Source organism: Aquarana catesbeiana, linkage group LG06 (assembly GCF_042186555.1).
Source record: "Aquarana catesbeiana isolate 2022-GZ linkage group LG06, ASM4218655v1, whole genome shotgun sequence".
In the NCBI taxonomy this organism is placed as follows: domain Eukaryota; kingdom Metazoa; phylum Chordata; class Amphibia; order Anura; family Ranidae; genus Aquarana; species Aquarana catesbeiana.
This window is the reverse complement of record NC_133329.1, coordinates 145,943,073-145,966,991: the sequence shown is the minus strand read 5'-3', so window position 1 is coordinate 145,966,991 and position 23,919 is coordinate 145,943,073. Positions and strand designations below refer to the sequence as shown.

At 43.7% G+C, this 23,919-nt stretch overlaps 1 protein-coding gene across 2 annotated transcripts in view; it reads right to left on the bottom strand.

The window, feature by feature from the left end:
• The window catches only part of PMS2 (PMS1 homolog 2, mismatch repair system component), a 134,644-nt gene that overhangs the window by 51,561 nt on the left and 59,164 nt on the right, over window positions 1–23,919 (bottom strand). For both annotated transcript variants that reach the window (XM_073591014.1, XM_073591015.1), the window contains exons 10-11: window positions 23,197–23,349; window positions 218–1,019 (exon numbers count right to left, since the gene is read on the bottom strand). In XM_073591014.1, coding sequence (XP_073447115.1) covers window positions 218–1,019; window positions 23,197–23,349 — 955 coding nt within the window. The remainder of the gene's footprint in view (window positions 1–217; window positions 1,020–23,196; window positions 23,350–23,919) is intronic.

The window sequence follows — 23,919 nt, the reverse complement described above, 5'->3', positions numbered from 1 at the left end:
ACCCAACACCTAAAGACACTAGCAAAGAACTAAGGATTGTTGGGAGTGGGAAGGGTTATATAGGGGTCCTCACAGCTTTTTCTTTAGCCACTGTCCAATCACCTGAAGGTACTTGCCTATAACCTAGTAATCTCTGAATCTGCCTATGTCCTGTACTGTAGGATGAAGAAAGGAAAAATTGTCCTTTAAATAGGTTTTTCTGCTTCCCCTGAATTACCTGATTTCTTTTCGGAGCTCTTCTTCTGCAGCCTGATTTTCCCCTGGACTGATCTTTGCTCGGAATCTGCGGAACATTTCAGACTCCTCCTTCTGTTGACGTTGTTTCAATTTATTCATTCTCTTGGCCAGGCGACACATTGAAAAATTTAAGGGCACCATTTTCTTAATAACATTAACAGGAGCATCGATGGAATCAGTTTGTAATGTTTCAGTATTTAAAGAATATTTAGCCTCCGTTTTCTTACGCTTACAGTCTGGAGAAGAATCATTGTTTATTTCCTGATTTCGGACAGGATTGTAAAATATCTCCTCCCTTTCACTGTTAGGGTGTTGATCATCAGTTGCAAATGGCTCCATCTTTTCCATTTTCATTAGTGTTTCTGGGGAACCCTTTGGACTTTCAGTAGTTAGGTGGTTAGAGAAATCAGGAGTACGTAGGTCTATCTCACTTTCTGAACTACTAATGGTTCCCTTGCCAGAGTCGTAGTCATTTTTCAATTCAGTAACTTCACCAGAAGAGTTTGGTGTTCCTGGTTCTTTTTTATTATCACACATGTGTGATGATGTGTTAAAGGCACATATTTGCACTTTTGTAGAAAAGTTAAAGGACTGGAGCGTCCTCTGACTGGGGGAAGATTTCTGGGCTTTATCTGGATTTTTTTGTGGTGATCCAAATAACGATTTCTGGTTGAGAGAATAGGCCTCTCTAAGTTTAGAAACAGCAAGTGTCCCTTTGTCTGATACATGTTGCTCTTTTGCACCTCCATTAGATGATTCTGTACTTAGTTTTCTAAAACTCCCTACAAAAAACATAGAAAAAGCAAGAAGTTTAGCAAATATGTAAATTAGTATCTATATTCATATAACATAGTGCAAGCAGCCCAAATCAATACTCCATTACAGCAATATATTATGGGCATCTTAAATGATTAACTTGTATACCAGAAGTCGGCTAAAGCAGCTCATTTGTTAAAACTCGGAAAAGAAAACTGCCTGGTTTTTCCACAACTTCCAATTAGGTGTCCTTTTCCAACCTGCACTATGCTACAGCCAGATGAGCTGGATGATAAAAGCAGCACATACATCCTTTTCTCTACCTTGTTTACAAAAACTGAAGCAAAAGAGAATATGTTTAGTTTTCCCATTTTTATTTGCAGCCAACTGACAGGTGCCTTCACAAACACTCTTTGAAATGAACAGTGGGCTTCACTGTTTAAAGGATAAGGTTACCGTTCGTAACATGTTACACCCATATTCAGGGTGTAACATGTTATAGAACGAACCGGCCCCCGCTGCCCCCCAATTTCCCGCTCTGAAAGCTAGCGGATATCTTCTCCCCCCCGACCAGTGCTCTGTGAATGTAAAACTACAAGACCCGACATGCTTCACGGATGTTGGCTTGTAGTTTTCAATGAAGTACCACAGTGCTGTGGTAGTTCATTGAGTCTTCCTGTCGGATTGTATCTGCTTATCCGTACGATGTATGGGCACACAGATACACAGACAGGTCTGCAGTACCTGCTGATCACTGGAGCAATGCTTTGTGCTCCAGAAACAAAAAATAATAAATGAACATTTTTTTTTTACCTGCAAAACATGTGCATTTATTATTTTTTGTTTTAAGGTGAACTTATCCTTTAAAATGTTTCTTCACAAACTGTAGGTCTACATTCTCCAGATTTCCCACTATAACAAACTCCTACTAGACGATCCCTGAAAACTCTTCTCTTCAGAGAAGCCTACTCTACCCACACCTAACAACTGTATTTTCATTTTCTCATCAGCTCATCCCCCACAGTTATTACCTTTTGTTCCACTTGACCCTCCCTTCTATATTGTAAGCTCTAATGAGGGCCCTTTGATCCTTCCTGTGTTGATTTGTATTGTAAGTGTACCGTCTGCCCCCATGTTGTAAAGCGCTGCGAAAACTGTTGGCGCTATATAAATCCTGTACAATATTAACCACTTCAGCCCCGGAAGGATTTACCCCCTTCCTGACCAGAGCACTTTTTACAATTTGGCACTGCGTCCCTTTAACTGCTAATTGCGCGGTCATGCAATGCTGTACCCAAACAAAATTTGCGTCCTTTTCTTCCCACAAATAGAGCTTTCTTTTGACGGTATTTGATCACCTCCGCGGTTTTTATTTTTTGCACTATAAACGGAAAAAGACCAAAAATTTTGAAAAAAATGATATTTTCTAATTTTTGTTATAAAAAAAACCCAATAAACTCAATTTTAGTCATAAATTTGGGCCAAAATGTATTCGGCCACATGTCTTTGGTAAAAAAAATGTCAATAAGCGTATATTTATTGGTTTGCGCAAAAGTTATACCGTCTACAAACTAGGGTACATTTTCTGGAATTTACACAGCTTTTAGTTTATGACTGCCTATGTCATTTCTTGAGGTGCTAAAATGGCAGGGCGGTACAAAACCCCCCCAAATGACCCCATTTTGGAAAGTAGATACCCCAAGGAAATTGCTGAGAGGCATGTTGAGCCCATTCAATATTAATTTTTTTTTTGTCCCAAGTGATTGAATAATGACAAAAAAAAATAAAAAAAATTACAAAAAGTTGTCACTAAATGATATATTGCTCACTCAGGCCATGGGCATATGTGGAATTGCACCCCAAAATATATTCAGCTGCTTCTCCTGAGTATGGGGATACCAAATGTGTGGGACTTTTTGGGAGCCTAGCCGCGTACGGGGCCCCGAAAACCAATCACCGCCTTCAGGATTTGTAAGGGAGTAAATTTTTGATTTTACTCCTCACTACCCATCACAGTTTTGAAGGCCATAAAATGCCCAGATGGCACACCCCCCCCCCCCCCCAAATGACCCCATTTTGGAAGGTAGACACCCCAAGCTATTTGCTGAGAGGCATGGTGAGTATTTTGCAGCTCTCATTTGTTTTTGAAAATGAAGAAAGACAAGAAAAAACTTTTTTTTTTCCTTTTTTAATTTTCAAAACTTTGTGACAAAAAGTGAGGTCTGCAAAATACTCACTATACCTCTCAGCAAATAGCTTGGGGTGTCTACTTTCCAAAATGGGGTCATTTGGGGGGGTTTTGTGCCACCTGGGCATTCCATGGCCTCCGAAACTGTGATAGGCAGTGAAGAGTGAAATCAAAAATTTACACCCTTAGAAAGCCTGAAGGTGGTGCTTGGTTTTCGGGGGCCCGTACGAGGCTAGGCTCCCAAAAAGTCTCACACATGTGGTATCCCCGCACTCAGGAGAAGCAACAGAATGTATTTTGGGGTGTAATTTCACATATTCCCATGGCATGTTTGAGCAATATATCATTTAGTGACAACTTTGTGCAAAAAAAAAAATATTTGTCTCTTTCCCGCAACTTGTGTCACAATATAAAATATTCCATGGACTTGACATGCCTCTCAGCAAATAGCTTGGGGTGTCTACTTTCCAAAATGGGGTCATTGAACTGTCCTGGCATTTTATGCACAACATTTAGAAGCTTATGTCACACATCACCCACTCTTCTAACCACTTGAAGACAAAGCCCTTTCTGACACTTTTTGTTTACATGAAAAATTTTTTTTGCAAGAAAATTACTTTGAACCCCCAAACATTATATATTTTTTTAAAGCAAATGCCCTACAGATTAAAATGGTGGGTGTTTCATTTTTTTTTCACACAGTATTTGCGCAGCGATTTTTCAAACGTATTTTTTGGGGAAGAAACACACTTTTTAAAATTTGAATGCACCAAAACACACTATATTGCCCAAAAGTTTGATGGAATAAAAAAAGATGATCTTAGGCCGAGTACATGGATACCAAACATGACATGCTTTAAAATTGCTTACAAACATGCACTGGCAACAAAATAAATACATTTTTAAAAGCCTTTAAAAGCCTTTACAGGTTACCACTTTAGATTTACAGAGGAGGTCTACTGCTAAAATTACTGCCCTTGATCGGACCTTCGCGGTGATACCTCACATGCATGGTGCAATTGCTGTTTACATTTGACGCCAGACCGACGCTTGCGTTCGCCTTAGCACGAGAGCAGGGGGGGGGGGCAGGGATGCCTTTTTTTTTTTTTTTTCCTTTATTATTTTTTTGCTATTTTATCTTATTTTTAAACTGTTCCTTTCATTATTTTTTTTAAAATCATTTTTATTGTTATCTCAGGGAATGTAAATATCCCCTATGATAGCAATAGGTAGTGACAGGTACTCTTTTTTGAAAAAATTGGGGTCTATTAGACCCTAGATCTCTCCTTTGCCCTCAAAGCATCTGACCACACCAAGATCGGTGTGATAAAATGCTTTCCCAATTTCCCAATGGCGCTGTTTACATCCGGCGAAATCTAAGTCATGAAATGCTCGTAGCTTCCGGTTTCTTAGGCCATAGAGATGTTTGGAGCCACTCTGGTCTCTGATCAGCTCTATGGTCAGCTGGCTGAATCACCAGCTGCATTCTCAGGTTCCCTGTTGAGAGAGGAGAGCCAGAGAAAAACACGGAAGACGGTGGGGGAGGGGGGGGGCATTCCCTCCCACTGCTTGTAAAAGCAGTCTAGAGGCTAATTACGATACCAAGATGATACCTAAACCTGCAGGCATCATTCTCAAAAAAATGGTTAACAATAAAGCACAGTAAAGTATAAAAAAAATTGCATACCTGAAAAGCAAACTTGATAAAACATAATAACAATAAAACATTGCAGAATAGAATACAGTAAAAAAAGAGCAGAACAATAGAGAGAGAATAGAGAGAGAGAGAACAATAAAACGACAACTATTTTCTTTTATTTTATATTTTTTTTGCGTTTTTTTTTTTTACACTTTTTTTGTAACTAACTTTTATAACTGTAACCGGTTCCAGGTTCGGGTCTCTCAAAATGCGATGGCATCTTGGGAGACCCTGTGAAAGTGTGTCCTAGTCTGTGCAATGCTGTACCCTACGCTAATACTCAACTAGTGAATGGTAACGTTCAAAACATTCACCAATGCAAAGACCAAGATTGTCAGGACAGGAGGGACAATAATAGTGGGTGTCACGCCTATATCCGCACTTGCTGCAGACACAACATCTTTTTTGGGGGGGTTCGTTGGGTAGGGGTACTCGGGAGGACATAAAGAAAATGCCTCTCATGCAGCCGACTGCATTTGGTTGGGGATGTGAATGGGGGAAATATGGGCGCTGCAGAAGTGGTGGGTTCCAATTAGGATTGGCGAATGCAGCAGGAAGGGCATTATGGGCACGGCGGGCCTGTTTGTCTTCTTCTTGGAGGCAGCGGGACACTACTTGTGCTTGCCACCTCACCAGCTTGAACTGCACTTATGGGACTCGCCACGTCACCAAATGTTACTGCAGTGCTGCTTTGACTATGACCGGGGTGTACTAGGCCGCCGGCACTTGCCAGTTCACCAAAACGCTACCAAAAAAACTGTTAGCGATCACAGGGATCAGGCCTGACTCTGCGAACGCTGCAGTTATGCGTTTAGTGTTTTGTAAGTGTCAGTGATCGATCGATACTGCACTTGGGTGGGCTGGGTCAGGCGGAGGGGCAAAACGCAGGTGCTAGCAGGTATCTGGGCTGATCCCGCTAACACTGCGTTTTTGGGAACCCTAAACTGCTGGGGACGCTAGTATAGATCTGATCGGATCAGATATTGATCCGTTCAGATACTATACCACTGAGGGAGGTGTATGGTGCGTGCGTGGGCGTTAGCGGTACTGGCACTAATCTGACGCTGCCTGGGGCGACGCATATCACCGCCGGGCGATCAGGGGGCTAAACCTTTATTCGGTAATAAATGGCGGGTACCCTGACACTATAAAAAATAAACGAACTAACCAGCGTCACCCGTAACGGTTATACAGTGATCAGTGGTGAAAGGGTTAACTAGGGGGCAATCAAGGGGTTAAAACATTTATTAGGTAGTATATAGGGGTCCCTGATGGCGAACCTAAATATTTACCTCCCTAACTAGCGTCACCAGTGACACTAATACAGCGATCAGAAAAATGATCGCTTAGCGACACTGGCGACGGGGGGTGATCACGGGGTTAAAACTTTATTAGGGGGGGTTAGGGGGTTATCCTAGACCTAAAGGGGGCTAACACTAACTGCCCTACCACACTAACTGTCACAAACTGACACCAATGCAGTAATCAGAAAAAAAAAACTGCTTGGTGTCAGTGTGACGGGGTGGGTGATTGGGGGGATCGGGGGGTAAAGGGGGGTGTATTGTGTGCCTGGCATGTTCTACTGTGTGTGTAGTGTTTTACACTCACATTGCAGTCTTCTCTCCTCGGCGCCGGAAAGGAAAATGCCGAGCCGAGGAGAGATGACATAATTTCCTCTGCCTCTGTGTACTATACAGAGGCAGGGGAATGATCTCATTGGCTGGGAGCGATCGTGAGGGGGGGGGGGCCACAAATGGATGGCCTCCCCCTCATCTCTGAACGCTTCCAGTCAGAAGCCGACCACCTCGGGCACCGGGGGGGGTCCTATCGGACCCCCCGCCCGCGGCAAGCAATCACGTACCAGGTACGTGATTTTGCCTGCCCATGCCATTCTGCTGCAGTATATATCTGCGTTAGGCGGTCGGCAAGTGGTTAATAATAATACTGTAATTAACATTTTGTAGTTTATTTTAAAGGAATGCTGAACTAAGAGTTTTATGTCGGTCATCTTTACTGAGCTCCTTTTGAAAATGTCCTGGCTTTGATTCTCTAAGTTCCTGTCTCAGGAAAAATATTTTAGCAAGTAAGTCTGGATAAAGTTTAAAAACTACATGCTTGTTCCATTTCACCATTGCTAGCTTGCTCACAGGAATGGGGAAGTTCCCCCATTCTTGTGAGCAAGCCAACAGTGGTAAAACGTGTCAAGGAAGGTTGGTTTCGGGTGGAGAAATCAATGTATATAAAAAGTCTACACACCCCTGTTAAAATGTCAGGTTTCTGTGATGTAAAAAAAAAAAAGAGACAAAGATAAATAATTTCAGAACTTTTTCCACCTTTAGGCTCGGTTCACACAGGAACCGGCTGCGGATCGCACAGGAACGCTATGCGTCCCTGTTCTCCGTTTCAGGGATAAATCAGGGTCGAATATTTGCCTGAATTCGGGCCTGAAACTGAGCTAAAGATGCACAGTGTTTCTGTGCAGTGTGCTCCGCAGCCGTCCCAGAGATATGTGAACCGGCTCCATAGAGAGCCGGTCACATTCTCGTGTTATGCAAATTGGATGCGGGGGAAACCCGCATCCAATTCGCATAGGAGTGACCCCAGCTTTAATGTGACCTATAAACTGTACAACTTAATTGAAAAACAAACTGAAAACTTTTAGGGTGAGGGAGAAGTAAAAATAAAAAACTAAAATAATGTGGTTGCATAAGCGTGCGTTCTTTCTTGTCTTTATATATTTGCATAAGTGTGCACACCCTCTTATAACTGGGGGTGTAGCTGTGTTCAGAATTAAGCAATCACATTCAAACTCATGTTAAATAGGAGTCATTACACACCTGCCATCATTTAAAAGTGCCTAATTAATCTCAAATAAAGTTCAGCAGATCTAATAGGTCTTTCCTGACATTTTCTTAGTCGCATACCACAGCAAAATGCCATGGTCCGCAGAGAGCTTCCAAAGCATCAGTAGGATCTCATTGTTAAAGGGTATCAGTCAGGAGAAGGGTACAAAAGAATTTCTAAGGCATTAGATATACCATAGAACACAGTGAAGACAGTCATCATCAAGTGGAGAAAATATGGCACAACAGTGACATTACCAAGAATTGGACGTCCCTCCAAAATTGATGAAAAGACGAGAAGAAAACTGGTCAGGGAGGCTGCCAAGAGGCCTACAGCAACATTAACAGCTTGCCGCCCGCCAGTTGTCGTATGACGGCCAGGCTCTCATTCTGGGAGGGCGTCATATGACCCCCCTGCCTTCCCAGCCCACCAGGGGGTGCTCGCGCACGCGTGCCGTGTCACTGGGGACCTGATGTGTGTGCCCGGCGGCCGCGATGTCCGTCAGGCACCCGTGATTGCCCGGTAACACAGCTGGACCGTGGATCTGTGTGTGTAAACACACAGATCCACATCCTGACAGGGGAGAGGAGACCGATGGTATGCTCTCAGTACAGAGGAACACCGACCGGTCTCCTCCCCTTGTGAGTCCCATCCCCCTACAGTTAGAATCACTCTCTAGCATGTTCCCGACCGGCTCCTGTAGATATACGTCGGCAGAATGGCCGCCGTGTGCGCACGCACCGCCGGCGGCACACGCCTGCCGCGATCTCGGTGAGTCAGGTCGCGGGTCCCGCGGACTCGATTGCCGCGGCCATACACGCGATCGCCTCACGGAGAGGACGAACAGGGAGATGCCGTTGTAAACAGCATCTTCCCGTTCTGCCTAGTGACAAGTGTCACTCGATCTCTGCTCCCTGTCATCGGAGCAGAGATCAGTGATGTCACACACAAGCCCACCCCCCTGACAGTTAGAAATCACTCCCCTAGGACACACTTAACCCCTCCCTGCCCCCTAGTGGTTAACCCCTTCACTGCCAGTGTCATTTATACAGGAATCAATGCATTTTTATAGCACTGATTGCTGTATAAATGACAATGGCCCCAAAAATGTGTCAAAAATGTCCGAGATGTCCGCCAAAAGCGTCGCAGTCACAATAAAAATTGCTGATCGCCGCCATTACTAGTAAAAAAAAAAAATTATAAATAAAAATGCCATAAAACTATCCCCTATTTTGTAAACCCTATAACTTTTGCGCAAACAAATCAATAAGCGCTTATTGCGATTTTTTTTTACCAAAAATATGTAGAAGAATACGGATCGGCCTAAACTAAGAAAAAAAAACATTTTTTTATATATTTTTTTTGGGGATAATTATTATAGCAAAATGTAAAAAATAATGCGTTTTTTTCAAAATTGTCGCTCTTGTTTTGTTTATGGCGCAAAAAATAAAAAAATCGCAGAGATGATCAAATACCACCAAAAGAAAGCTCTATTTGTGGGAAAAAAAGGACGCCAATTTTGTTTCGGAGCCACGTCGCACGACCGCGCAATTGTCAGTTAAAGCGACGCAGTGCCGAATCGCAAAAAGTGCTCTGGTCAGGAAGGGGGTAAATCCTTCTGGGGCTGAAGTGGCTAGGAAACAAAATAACAAAATAAAATAACCCCTCGATCACCCCCCTAGTGTTAACCCCTTCCCTGCCAGTCACATTTATACAGTAATCAGTGCATTTTTATAGCACGGATCGCTGTATAAATGTGAATGGTCCCAAAAATGTGTCAAAAGTTTCCGCCACAATGCCGTAGTCACGATAAAAAAAAAAAAAAAAAAAAAAAAAAAATCGCAGAACGCCGCCACAACTAGTAAAAAAAAAAAAGAATAAAAATGCTATAAATCTATCCCCTATTTTGTAGACGCTATAACTTTTGCGCAAACCAATCAATATACGCTTATTGTGATTTTTTTTTTACCAAAAATATGCAGAACAACACATATCGGCCTAAACTGAGGAAAAAATTTGTTTAAAAAAAAACCTGGATATTTATTATAGCAAAAGGTAAAAAATATTGTGTTTTTTTTTCAAACTTGTCACTCTTCTTTTGTTTATAGCGCAAAAAAGAAAAACTGCAGAGGTGATCAAATACCACCAAAAGAAAGCTCTATTTGTGGGGAAAAAAATAGGATTTTTTCAAACAGCTTACCTGTAAAATCCTTTTCTTTCGAAGGACATCACGGGACACAGAGCCACAGTAATTACTGATGGGTTATATAGGTATCACTGGTGATTGGACACTGGCACACCCTATCAGGAAGTTCAACCCCCTATATAATCCCTCCCCCTTGCAGGGATACCTCAGTTTTGTAGCCAAGCAATATAGTGTATTAGAAGAGGGGCGGGACCTCTGTGTCCCGTGATGTCCTTCGAAAGAAAAGGATTTTACAGGTAAGCTGTTTGAAAAAATCCTATTTTCTTTCTCGAACATCACGGGACACAGAGCCACAGTAATTACTGATGGGATGTCCCAGAGCAATGCTACCTGAGGGGGGGGAACCACGACCAAGTAGGGTGCAATCAGACCTGAGGACCCTGTACCGCTGCCTGCAGCACACTACGCCCAAAGGCGATATCCTCATGCCTTCTCACATCAACCTGATAGAATCTGGTGAATGTATGAACTGAAGACCAGGTTGCGGCCTTGCAGATTTGAGCCATAGAGGCCCGGTGATGCACTGCCCAAGAAGCACCAATAGCCCTTGTGGAATGTGCCCTGATCTGAAACGGAGGAATCTTCTGTTTCAAACCGTAAGCTTGAATGATCAACTGTCGAATCCATTTAGAAATGGTAGCTTTTGACGCTGCCTGTCCTCTATTGGGACCCTCTGGCAGCACAAACAAAACATCCGTCTTGCGGATCTGAGTAGTTGCCCCTAGATAGGCCTTAACTGCTCTTACTACATCCAACGAATGTAGAGATCTCTCTTCCGGAGAACAGGGATCTGGAAAAAAGGAAGGTAGAACAATGTCTTGGTTTAAATGAAAATCAGAAACCACCTTCGGTAAAAAACTAGGATGAGGGCGTAGTACCACTCTATCCTTATGTATAATCAAATAAGGCTCCTTACAGGAAAGAGCTGCTAATTCTGATACTCTTCTAGCAGAAGAGATGGCCACCAGAAAAATTAATTTCCTTGTCAACAAGACCAAAGGAATCTGACTTATTGGTTCAAAAGGCTGTTTCTGTAACACAGCCAGGACCAAATTCAAGTCCCAGGGGTTTAGGGGCGCTTTAACCGGAGGATTAAGACGCATCACCCCCTGCATAAAGTTTCGGACCAAAGAATGCGAAGCAAGTGGCCGCTGAAATAATACTGATAAAGCAGAAACCTGGCCCTTGATGGTACTCAAGGCCAGCTTCATCTCTAATCCCATCTGTAGAAAATCAAGGATTCTACCTATGACATATTTCCTGGGATGCCAACCTCTGGATTCACACCAGGTTATATAAGCCTTCCAGACTCTATGATAAATCATCCTGGAAGCTGGCTTCCTTGCATTAATCAAGGTAGATATGACAGGACCTGAGAGCCCACGACTCTTCAGAACGTGGGTCTCAATAGCCAAACCGTCAAATTTAGCGTTTGTAAGGCAGGATGGAACACTGGACCTTGAGATAACAGGTCTGGGCGTACCGGTAGGGTCCACGGGGAACCCACCGTCATCCTTACTATTTCTGCATACCAAGTCCTTCTGGGCCAAGCGGGGGCCACCAGAAGTACCGACTTCCTTTCCTGCCTGATCCTGCGAAGGAGTCGTGGTAGTAGCAGAATAGGCGGGAATGCGTAAATCAGTGAGAACCGATGCCACGGAATCACCAACGCATCCGTCCCGCATGCAAGAGGATCTTTTGTCCTTGCCACAAATCTGTCTATCTTTTTGTTGAATCGGGATGCAAAGAGATCTACATCTGGAACCCCCCATCTTTGGCATATGGCCCAAAAGACGTCGGGATGCAGAGACCATTCCCCTGGAAGTAACTGCTGGCGACTTAGATAGTCCGCCTGCCAATTCTTTATTCCCGGGATGAAAACTGCCGATATGCATGGCACATGCATCTCTGCCCAGACTAAGATCTGGTTCACCTCTTTTTGAGCAGCTCGGCTCCGGGTGCCTCCCTGATGATTGACATAAGCCACTGCTGTGGCATTGTCGGACTGGATCCTGACCGGACAACCCTGTAGCCTGATAGTCCAGGCTTTTAGAGCTAGATGTATCGCCCGGATCTCCAGAATGTTGATGGGTAAGGTCCTCTCTGTCTTGGACCATACCCCTTGGACCGCAGCCTGTTCCAGAACTGCTCCCCAACCTGACAGACTGGCATCTGTTGTTACCACCGTCCAGGTAACCGGTAGAAAGGATTTCCCCTTCTGCAGGTTTTCGGGTATGAGCCACCAATTGAGGCTCTGACGCACCGCATGCGACAGGTGCATCGGAAAGTCTAATGCCTGAACCTTCTTGTTCCAGGTCGACAGAATACTGTGTTGCAGCATTCTTGAGTGAAACTGAGCATAGGGAACTGCTTCGAATGAAGACACCATCTTCCCTAGTAGCCTCATACAAAGGCGGACTGAGGGACCCTTCTTGGTCCTTACTGTCAGAATCAGCTCTCTCAAAGCAGTGATCTTTGCCTGGGGTAGAAATATTTTCTCCTGGCTTGTATCTATAATCAGACCTAAATACTCCAGTCTTCTTACTGGTTTTAGGAAAGACTTTTCTAAGTTGAGGATCCAACCCAGGTGTTCTAGATACCTGACCGTGGTCCTCAAGTTTCCATTCAAAGAGGCTACCGACCGGTCTATCAAGAGCAGGTCGTCTAGGTATGCTATGACAGCTATACCCTGAGCCCTTAATCTGGCCAAAGGAGGAGCCAAGATCTTTGTGAACACTCGAGGTGCAGTGGCTATCCCGAAAGGCAGAGCCACAAACTGGAAATGGCGCCCTCCTACCTCGAAGCGCAGAAACTTCTGATGAGCAGGAAAAATGGGCACATGCAGATATGCATCTCTGATGTCTATTGATGCCAGAAATTCTCCTCCCTGCAGGGTGGGAACTACTGTTCGAATTGATTCCATGCGGAAGGATTGAATCCTTAGGAATCTGTTCAGATCCCTTAAGTCCAAAATGGGCCTGACATCCCCATTTGGCTTTTGGACCGTAAAAAGGTTGGAATAGAAGCCCAATCCCTGGTCCTTTGCGGGAACTATCATAATGACCTCCTGCGACAAAAGTCGCTCTAACGCTAGATGGAGCGACTGCTTCTCTGGGTCTCTGGGAACATTTGATCTGAGGAACCGAGGAGAAGGGAATTCCTGAAACTCCAGCTTGTACCCTAAGGTTACCGTGGAGACTACCCATCTGTCCTGGAAGTCCTCGTGCCAGAACTCTGAGAACTGTCGCAGTCTTCCCCCCACTCGAGTGAGCGGGGGCGCCCCCTCATGCAGAGGTCTTAGTGTTTTGCCTAGTAGGCTTCTTTCCCCAGGACTTCTTTTGTCCCTGGGGTTGACTCTTGTCTCTGGACCCCGATGGAGGCGGCCGTCGAGACTGCCTGGAGGCTGAAGCCCCCGGCGCTGGGGAAAGAGTCCGTTTGAAAGAGGGACGCTTACTCTTCTTCTTGACAGGTAAGAGAGTGCTTTTCCCACAAGAGATTCTCTTGATATAGTTATCCAAGTCCTCTCCAATAACCTTGCACCACGAAATGGAAACCCAGCCAGTAGCTTCTTACATGGTGCTTCGGCTGACCAATTTTTCAACCATAGGATTCTACGTATATGCACCAACCCCAGTGAAAGACGGGAGGTTTGCACAATAGAATCTCTAATGGCGTCAACCACAAAGCATAAGGCCGCTGGAAGGTTAGCAAACCCCTGGGCCTGCTGTTCAGGTAATACTTTGATGACCTGCTTAACATGGTCTCTTAAGTATTGACAGACTCCAATCGCTGCTACTGAAGGTTGGGCCACTGATCCTGCTAAGGAGAAAACATCCTTCAATAGGGATTCCATCCTTTTATCTACAGGATCCCTGAGCATCTAAGCATTGTCTACAGGACAAGTCAGGCTATTATTTACGGAGGAAATGGCGGCATCAATAGCCGGTATTCCCCACATTTTAATAAACTTTTCTTCCATCGGATAAAGTGTTGAAAACTTTCTCGGCGGAAAAAAACGTTTGTCTGGGTGATCCCACTCAGAATAAATAAGCTTTTCAAGTAAAGTATGAACAGGAAAAGCATGTGCTGCTTGGAAAGGTTTCAGTGACCCCAAAGCAGAAGAGGATTCTTTAGCAGTTTCAGGTATGGGCAACTTAAATGTGGAGCGGACCAATCCAGTGAGGATCTGCACTAAGACTTTCTCCTCTTGGGAAGTCGCAGAGGGTCCCTCTCCACCTGAATCCTCCCAAGAGGAATCATCCATCCCATCCCGATCCTCTGAAAGGGATTCATCTCCTTTATCCCAGAGCTCCTCTGTCTGAGGGTCTTGGAGAACAGAGGAAAGCCTAGTGCGTTTTCTTCCACTGAGTGAAGACGTAATCACGGCCATTAATCTTTCCTCTAGACCATTAATGGTTGAGGAAAAACCTCTTGTGTAATATATACAGGGGCTGAAGTGCCAGAAGCAGGTGTAGCCCATGACCCCGATGGCTCTCCCTGGCTAGCCGTCCCTGGCCCATCTTTAGGGGGGGAGGATGCTGCCGACAGGGGGCCCTCAGAACCTGAACGAGATCCCCTAGTGTCTCTGGTTCCTGGGGTGCTTGAACCTCTTCTACCCATAGTGCAAAGCAACAAGGTGTGAGGTATACAAATGAACACTGCCCGCTGAGCGATGTAGTCTGGCTAAAAGCCTTGCTACCCAATGCTCAGTCTGGTGTTACTTCAGTAAATGCTGCCTAGGAGAATGCCTGTGTCCCACCTTACATGCGACCGTCAGCTCTGTGTCTCTCAGAAGGCTGAGTGCACCTGTACAGAGTGCCTTTAATAGCCTGCAGCTGGCCTGAGTGGGAGTCTAAACACTCTGTGCTGACATCCCGCCCCCTCCTCTACCGCCCCCCCTCGAGTTTTGAAAAAAACGAGCGCTTCCCGCACTGCCGACTCTCCTGTCATGCTTCTGGAGAAAAGGCTGGGGATGGGGGGGGGGGGGGGGGGGAGGAGGGAGACTGGTAACAAGATCTGCCTGAACGGCTATCTTCAGAGATGGTGGCCATAAGGCCGCAGAGCCCGGGTGGTATAACCACTTTCTAGACCCCTGTGGCCCCTCTCTAGCCTGGGGGGAACATTCAAACATGAGAAATCCCCCTTTCCACCTTACCTGCTTGCAGCCTGCTTTGAGATGCTGGGACATAATCAGCACTGAACACCTGAGACAGTCAGTCAGCATGTGTAGGTTTGTGCTCTTGGCAGCCCCCGGTGGTCACAATAGGCATAGCATGCATTTACCTTAAAGGAGAAAAGCCACTAGAACTCAAAAATTCTGTGGAATCTCCTCTTACCTTATCCAGCCGCAGGGTGCTGTTTACACAGACCCAATCTTCACCTCTCACGGTGGGCTCCGTTTGAAAAAACCGTCAGAGACTGGGGCCCCCATCAGTAGGGGGATCCAACAGTTCTGGGACCGTAAAGCACCTCGCCAGAAATTAGGAAGTTTAAAGCCATTTTCTGATCTGCGGGGTCCAGCTCTCTAAAAAGAGAAGCATTACGGGTAAAACCTCGTTTCTTCGGACACGAGGCCCGGGTACCATTCAATTCGGCCATGAAAAGACACTTTGAATGGATCCGGTTCGCCTGGCTTGCCCCAGTATAGGATCTTAGGATATTCCCTTTGGAGCTCAGCACAGGACATCTTTACACGTCCATCACCTAAGACACTGGCGTAAAAACTGAGGTATCCCTGCAAGGGGGAGGGATTATATAGGGGGTTGAACTTCCTGATAGGGTGTGCCAGTGTCCAATCACCAGTGATACCTATATAACCCATCAGTAATTACTGTGGCTCTGTGTCCCGTGATGTTCGAGAAAGAAATGATAATTTCATTTGGGTACAGTGTTGCATGACTGCGCAATTGTCATTCAAAATGTGACAGCGCTGAAAAATGGTTTGGGCAGGAAGGGGGTGAAAGTGCACTGTATTGAGGTGGTTAACGGAGCTGCATGAATATCTGGCAAGTACTAGCTGTGTGGTACATGTGACAACAATCTCCCGTATTCTTCATATGTCTGATCTATGGTGTAGAGTGGCAAGACGTAAGCCTTTTCTTACTAGGAAAAACATTCAAGCCGGCTAAATTTTGTAAAAACACATCTGAAGCCTCCCGAAAGCATGTGGGAAAATGTGTTATGGTCTGATGAAACCAAAATTGAACCTTTTGGCCATAATTCCAAAAGCTATGTTTGGTGCAAAAACAAAACTGCACATCACCAAAATAACACCATACCTACAGTGAAACATGGTGGTGGCAGCATCATGCTTTGGGGCTGTTTTTTCTTCACCTGGAACAGGGGGCTTAGTCAAGATAGAGGGAATTATGAACAGTTCCAAATCCAATATTGGCACAAAACCTTCAGGCTTCTGCTAGAAAGCTGAACATGAAGAGGAACTTCATCTTTCAGCATGACAACGAAACAAAAGCATTCATCCACATCAACAAAGGAATGTCTTCGCCAGAAGAAGATTAAAGTTTTCGAATGGCCCAGCCAGCGCCCAGACCTGAATCCGATTGAAAATCTGTGGGGTGATCTGAGGAGGGCTGTGCACAGCGGATGCCCTTGCAATCTGACAGATTTGGAGTGTTTTTGCACAGAAGAGTGGGCAAGTATTGCCAAGTCAAGATGTGCAATGCTGATAGACTCATACCCAAAAAATACTGAGTGCTGTAATAAAATCAAAAGGTGCTTTAACAAAGTATTATTTTAAGGGTTTGCACACTTATGCAACCATATTATTTTATTTTTAGTTCTCTCCAACTAAAAGCTTTCTGTTTGTTGTTCAACTTAGTTGTACAGTTTCTAGATCAGATTAAAGGTGGAAAAAGTTCTTCAATTATTTATCTTTGACTCATTCTTTTACATCACAGAAACCTGACATTTTAACAGGGGTGTGTATTTATATCCACTGTAGTCTTTTTTTTTTTATGTTCAGGTCCTCTGAAAGTTTGCATTTCAAGCCTGTAATTATGCGGACCAGGAAATCCCAATTTCTTAGCTTAAAATAAGATCAGCTCTGTATGTTAATTTCTTGAGGAACCCCTAAAAAAAAAAAAAAATGTATCCAAGGAGCACATGGAAGGGCGACACATGTCAAACAAAAACCAAGGAAAATTCTTAGCTCAACTTACCGAACAGCCTGCACCAACTGAATTATCCTGTCTAACAGCATGCGTTAAAAACAGGAGTTTAGTTTGCACACATTTGCAAACACATGGGAAAGCTGCAGAGCCACTTCACAGCACCCCAGTATAATCTGCAGTCCTAACTCAAAATTTTGAGAGCCTCCACAGTAGAAGCACATGCATTATAATGGATAGACAGAGGCCCATCTCTGTAGAAGAAGCCTGCAAACAGTGTTTGCAAAGTTCACTGATAAATATGTTGTAACAATGAGTTAACTGAATATTTAGGACCAAGAAGAGTGGGGATTTTTAGGGTGCACATCAAATGAATAGATATCAAATATTTTTGTATAAAAAGATTTTTACTTTATTGAGAAAATATAATAAAAATATATTTTTTTGCACACATAAAAATGTAAAAAGGAGATTTATATATAGAAGTGCCACATGTATTTAGTTGCAGATGGCTTAAAACAAATTGGTCATTTTTAACTGTGTTAAAAATATCTTTGAGAGCAATTGTTTTGGTAAAGCCATCATGTTGAATGATAGTTACATAGTTACATAGTAGGTGAGGTTGAAAAAAGACACAAGTCCATCAAGTCCAACCTATGTGTGTGATTATGTGTCAGTATTGCATTGTATATCCCTGTATGTTGTGGTCATTCAGGTGCTTATCTAATAGTTTCTTGAAGCTATCAATGCTCCCCGCTGAGACCACCGCCTGTGGAAGGGAATTCCACATCCTTGCCGCTCTTACAGTAAAGAACCCTCTACGTAGTTTAAGATTAAACCTCTTTTCTTCTAATTTTAATGAGTGGCCACGAGTCTTGGTAAACTCTCTTCTGCGAAAAAGTTTTATCCCTATTGAGGGGTCACCAGTCCGGTATTTGTAAATTGAAATCATATCCCCTCTCAAGCGTCTCTTCTCCAGAGAGAATAAGTTCAGTGCTCGCAACCTTTCCTCATAACTAAGATCCTCCAGACCCTTTATTAGCTTTGTTGCCCTTCTTTGAACTCGCTCCATTTCCAGTACATCCTTCCTGAGGACTGGTGCCCAGAACTGGACCGCATACTCTAGGTGCGGCCGGACCAGAGTCTTGTAGAGCGGGAGAATTATCGTTTTATCTCTGGAGTTGATCCCCCTTTTAATGCATGCCAATATTCTGTTTGCTTTGTTAGCAGCAGCTTGGCATTGCCTGCCATTGCTGAGCCTATCATCCACTAGGACCCCCAGGTCCTTTTCCATCCTAGATTCCCCCAGAGGTTCTACCCCCAGCGTATAGAATGCATTCATATTTTTGCCACCCAAATGCATTATTTTACATTTTTCTACATTGAACCTCATTTGCCATGTAGTCGCCCACCCCATTAATTTGTTCAGGTCTTTTTGCAAGGTTTCCACGTCCTGCGGAGAAGTTATTGCCCTGCTTAGCTTAGTATCGTCTGCAAATACAGAGATTGAACTGTTTATCCCATCCTCCAGATCGTTTATGAACAAATTAAATAGGATTGGTCCCAGCACAGAACCCTGGGGCACCCCACTACCCACCCCTGACCATTCTGAGTACTCCCCATTTATCACCACCCTCTGAACTCGCCCTTGTAGCCAGTTTTCAATCCATGTACTCACCCTATGGTCCATGCCAACAGACCTTATTTTGTACAGTAAACGTTTATGGGGAACTGTGTCAAATGCTTTTGCAAAATCCAGATACACCACGTCTACAGGCCTTCCTTTATCTAGATGGCAACTCACCTCCTCATAGAAGGTTAATAGATTGGTTTGGCAAGAACGATTCTTCATGAATCCATGCTGATTACTGCTAATGATATCGTACGTATTACTAAAATCCTGTATATAGTCCCTTATCATCCCCTCCAAGAGTTTACATACTATCGATGTTAGGCTAACTGGTCTGTAATTCCCAGGGATGTATTTTGGGCCCTTTTTAAATATAGGTGCTACATTGGCTTTTCTCCAATCAGCTGGTACCATTCCAGTCAGTAGACTATCTGTAAAAATTAGGAACAACGGTCTGGCAATCACTTGACTGAGTTCCCTAAGTACCCTCGGATGCAAGCCATCTGGTCCCGGTGATTTATTAATGTTAAGTTTCTCAAGTCTAATTTTAATTCCGTCCTCTGTTAACCATGTAGGTGCTTCCTGTGTTGTGTCATGAGGATAAACACTGCAGTTTTGGTTACTGAAGCCCCCCGATTCACTCGTGAAGACTGAGGAGAAGAATAAATTCAATACCTTCGCCATCTCCCCATCCTTTGTAACCAGATGTCCTTCCTCATTCTTTATGGGGCCAATATGGTCTGTCCTCCCTTTTTTACTGTTTACATACTTAAAGAATTTCTTGGGATTTTTTTTGCTCTCCTCCGCTATGTGTCTTTCATGTTCTATCTTAGCTGTCCTAATTGCACGCTTACATTTCTTATTGCATTCTTTATAAAGTCTGAATGCTGAGGATGATCCCTCAACCTTGTATTTTTTGAAGGCCTTCTCCTTTGCTTTTATATGCATTTTTACATTGGAGTTAAGCCATCCAGGACTTTTGTTCGCTCTTTTAAATTTATTACCCAATGGGATACATTGGCTAATGCCCTTATTTAATATGCTCTTAAAGCAAACCCATCTCTCCTCCGTATTCTTTGTTTCTAATATTTTATCCCAGTTTATGCCTTTTAGCAAGGTTTGTAGTTTAGGGAAGTTGGCTCTTTTGAAATTCAGTGTCTTTGTATTCCCTTTATGTTTCCTATTTGTGTGATTTATACTGAAACTAATTGACCTGTGATCACTGTTACCTAAATTGCCCCGCATTTCCACATCCGTGATCAGGTCTGTATTGTTGGTAATCAGTAGATCCAGTAATGTTTTATTTCTAGTTGGTGCGTCTACCATCTGACCCATAAAATTGTCCTGCAAGACATTAAGGAACTGGCGAGCCTTAAATGAATGTGCGGTTCCCTCCGCCCAGTCTATGTCTGGATAATTAAAATCCCCCATTATGATAACACTTCCCATTCTTGCTGCTAATCCAATTTGTAATAGGAGATCCGTCTCCACTTCCTCCCTCAGGTTTGGGGGCCTATAGCATACTCCCAGTATTATTTTCCCCTTAGCTTTATCCCTTTGGAGCTCTACCCATAAGGATTCCACCTCCTCTCTAGCTCCCTCAGTGATGTCATCTCTCACATTCACTTGTACATTATTCTTGATATATAGGCATACCCCTCCCCCTTTTTTACCCTCTCTATCCTTGCGGTATAGGGTATACCCTTGAATGTTTGCCAGCCAATCATGAGAGCTGTTGAACCAGGTCTCTGAAATTCCCACAAAATCCAAATCCTCCTCGTACAACAGTATCTCTAGTTCACCCATCTTGTCCGCCATGCTCCTGGCATTGGTGAACATGCCACATAGTTTAGACCGGTCGCATATTGTCCTCGTATTGGGTGTTTCGAGATTGCAACTAGGACTTGCTACTATACTCACCTTGTGTTTTTGTGCTTTGGTTAACCTACCACTAATGCCCCCAATACTAGCCTCTGGAATATCTTCCGCGCTGGCTATCACTGTCTCTGGACCCTCCCCCCCATCGCCTAGTTTAAAAACCCCTCTAACTTTTTGGCCATCTTCCTTCCCAGCAGATCTGCACCCTCCTCATTTAGGTGCAGTCCGTCCCTTCTATAGTACCGGTTACCAACTGAGAAGTCGGCCCAGTCCTCCAGGAACCCAAACCCCTCCTTACTACACCAGCTCTTCAGCCACTTGTTTACTTCCCTAATCTCCCTCTTCCTTTCTGGTGTGGCTCGATGTACCGGTAGTATTCCTGAGAATACTACCTTGGAGGTCCTTTTCCTCAATTTAGCTCCTAAGTCCCTAAAATCGTTCTTTAGGACACTCCATCTGCCTCTGACTTTGTCATTGGTGCCAACGTGCACCATGACAGCCGGGTCTTCCCCAGCCCCTCCCAGTAATCTGTCCACAAGATCCGTGATGTGCCGAACCCGAGCGCCCGGTAGACAACATACTGTTCGGCGCTTCAGGTCTTGGTTACAGATTGCCCTCTCTGTCCTTCTAAGAATTGAGTCCCCTACCACCAGAATCTGTCTTTCCTTTCCCTTTGCTGCCCCCCCACTCTCACTGGAGGAGTTCTTCCCCCGGCAGCTAGGAGAGTCCCTCATCTCCAGCAGTGCTGGTCCCTGACTGGTTTCACCAATGACACTCAAAGTAGCGTACTTATTGGGATGCTCCAGTCCTGGATCGGCCTCCCTGGCTTTTCCCCCTCTACCCCTCCTGACTGTCACCCATCTACTCTTTGCTAGTGCCAGCACCTCTTTGTCTCCACCCGCCTCTGTGCTGGCCCCTGCCGGCACCTGCCGTGTACGTTCCTGGCTCTCCTTTAGTATGGAGGGACTCCTCAGTGCTGACAGTTGCTTCCCCAGATTCAGAACCTGGGCTTCCAGGGAAACAATGTGCTTACATTTTGCACAGCAGTATTCGCCCTCGATCTGATGATCAAGGAACGCATACATGCGGCAAGATGTACAAAGAGTCGCCTCTCCACACCCGCCGGGCATCGTACCTATTAAATTTAGTGAGGATTTGGGGATTTTACCCTGTCCAAATTACCTAACAGCTAGCTTCCTGGCACTAATACTCAAGACAATACACATGATGATTATAGCCAAGTTGAAATACATGCAGTTTTAGTTTTTACATTTGCTGCTATATCTAATATTTTGTGACTTTGTCTGTTTTATTCTATTCATTTTTTTGAGCTATTGTATTGTTGCTGTATGGTAATATATATTTAAAAACTTCTTTTTCTCTATGTAAATGCATGTGCATCCTCCTGTCTTATGCGTTGCTTTCCGGGGCCCAGTTACATCCTATTATTGGTTCGCCATGTCATACTTTTTCATGGGGGGGGGGGATGTTTTCGCCCATTGGGGCTCTCCTGCGCATCATTGGGTGACCGTATGGACACCCAGGGTGTCTCTGTTCCCTCAGCAGGGCACCCGTCTCACTGTGCTGACATGTGTCTGCTATCCTGGCTTCTTTATCTCACTGTGTCCTTTAAGACCTGAGATTTCTCCCATTGACCACCAGAGGGAGCTCCCCGTCTTGTCCTGCTTCCCGGGCCTTAGGACCCGGCGGCAGTGTGTGAAGAAAAAAATATATTTTTATTATATTTTCTCAATAAAGTAAAAATCTTTTTATACAAAAATATTTGATATCTATTCATTTGATGTGCACCCTAAAAATCCCCACTCTTCTTGGTCCTAAATATTCTTTCTCGGGATGTGGTGCTAGAAATTAAACCTGGGCTCTTGCTCATATAATTTTCGGGTTTTTTTTGAGTTAATTGAACTTTAGCATAGCAGATTTTTTTTTTTGCATTGTAGGATTCACAGATTATTAAATTATTTTCATTACCAACTTTAAAGGGTAACTACACTTTCGTGGGGGGAAAAAAAAAAAAGAAAATTAAAAAAATATATAAGATATACAATTGCGACTCAAGTCAAATTGTAATTAAATGTTATTAAAAATTACCTTTCCTTTTTAACCTGCAGTGCTGTAAAAATGTAATGCAATATGGCTACCAGGAGGTGTTCTGTACACAGAATGCCCCCCAGAAACATTTCCTGCTTGTGTGATTGACTCACTGATTGCCCCAGAAGTTTGCACTAAAATATAAATCAGATATCAGGCATCCCCTGTAACAAAAATGTCCTCTTTGGTGAGAAACTCCCAATAGGAAATCATGTCTATGTAATTATCCTCATTAGAGCCCTGCAGGTGCAGCAGCTGATTGATAATTATGTAACCACTCCCATTAGATTAATTTACCACATGGACACAGACAAAGACATAACATAACGCATAACAAAAAAGGTAGGAATCTGCAACAAAGTTTGTTTAAACCCTTGCAATGTACATAGATCACCCAGTGGGGAATGCTTTTTTCTTAACAAAAGTGGAGTTACTCTTTAAACATAATACATTAGTTTTAGTGGCTTTATAAAACTAGCAGCAAATGATTTGCATATTCTACAAATGACATGAGTCACAAACCTGTGGCATCCACCAGCGAATTATTTAAATTTAGTTTATTCACACTCCCACTATACATAGCCAGAAGAGAGGTCTTTAATATTGCTAGTAAAAGCTTTTCTTCCTGCAGGAGAATTTGCCTTTTGTCTGGGGTGACATTGATATCAACACATTCTGTAGATAAAAAAAAGGTAAAAGTGAAATTTAAAAACAGACCAATTTTCAAAAATTGCAAACAAAGCAGCACTAGCAAAATCCAAATGAACACAGCAAATCTATAAGATTATCTTATCAGTAGGTCAGACGCCACATGTAACTCTTGACTACTTTTAATGCTGCTTTTGGCAAACACAAAATAGCAGCACAGACCTGTTTGCATAAATCAGTTAACTTAAAAGTCCAAAGTTTTAAAAGGTATTCCATAAATTTATATGACTTAGCCCTGGTTCACACCAGTGTGACTTGTCATGCGAATGGACAGTTCAAAGTCGCATCACAAGTCACACCCTATTTGCCACAATAGAATGTTCAAATTGCTGCAACTTAAATCGCAACAACTTTGAAAAAGGTTTCTGCACTATTTCTGTGCGACTTGCATTAACATCTGTAAAACCAAAGATTTTTTTCAACTCAGGAATGCTATACAGGCATAGGCCCACTACCATGAAATAAAACTTAGCCAATCTACAATAATTCTACTGTTGGTGAAAAGAAACGATAAGCAGGGTGTTATATCTCGACTAT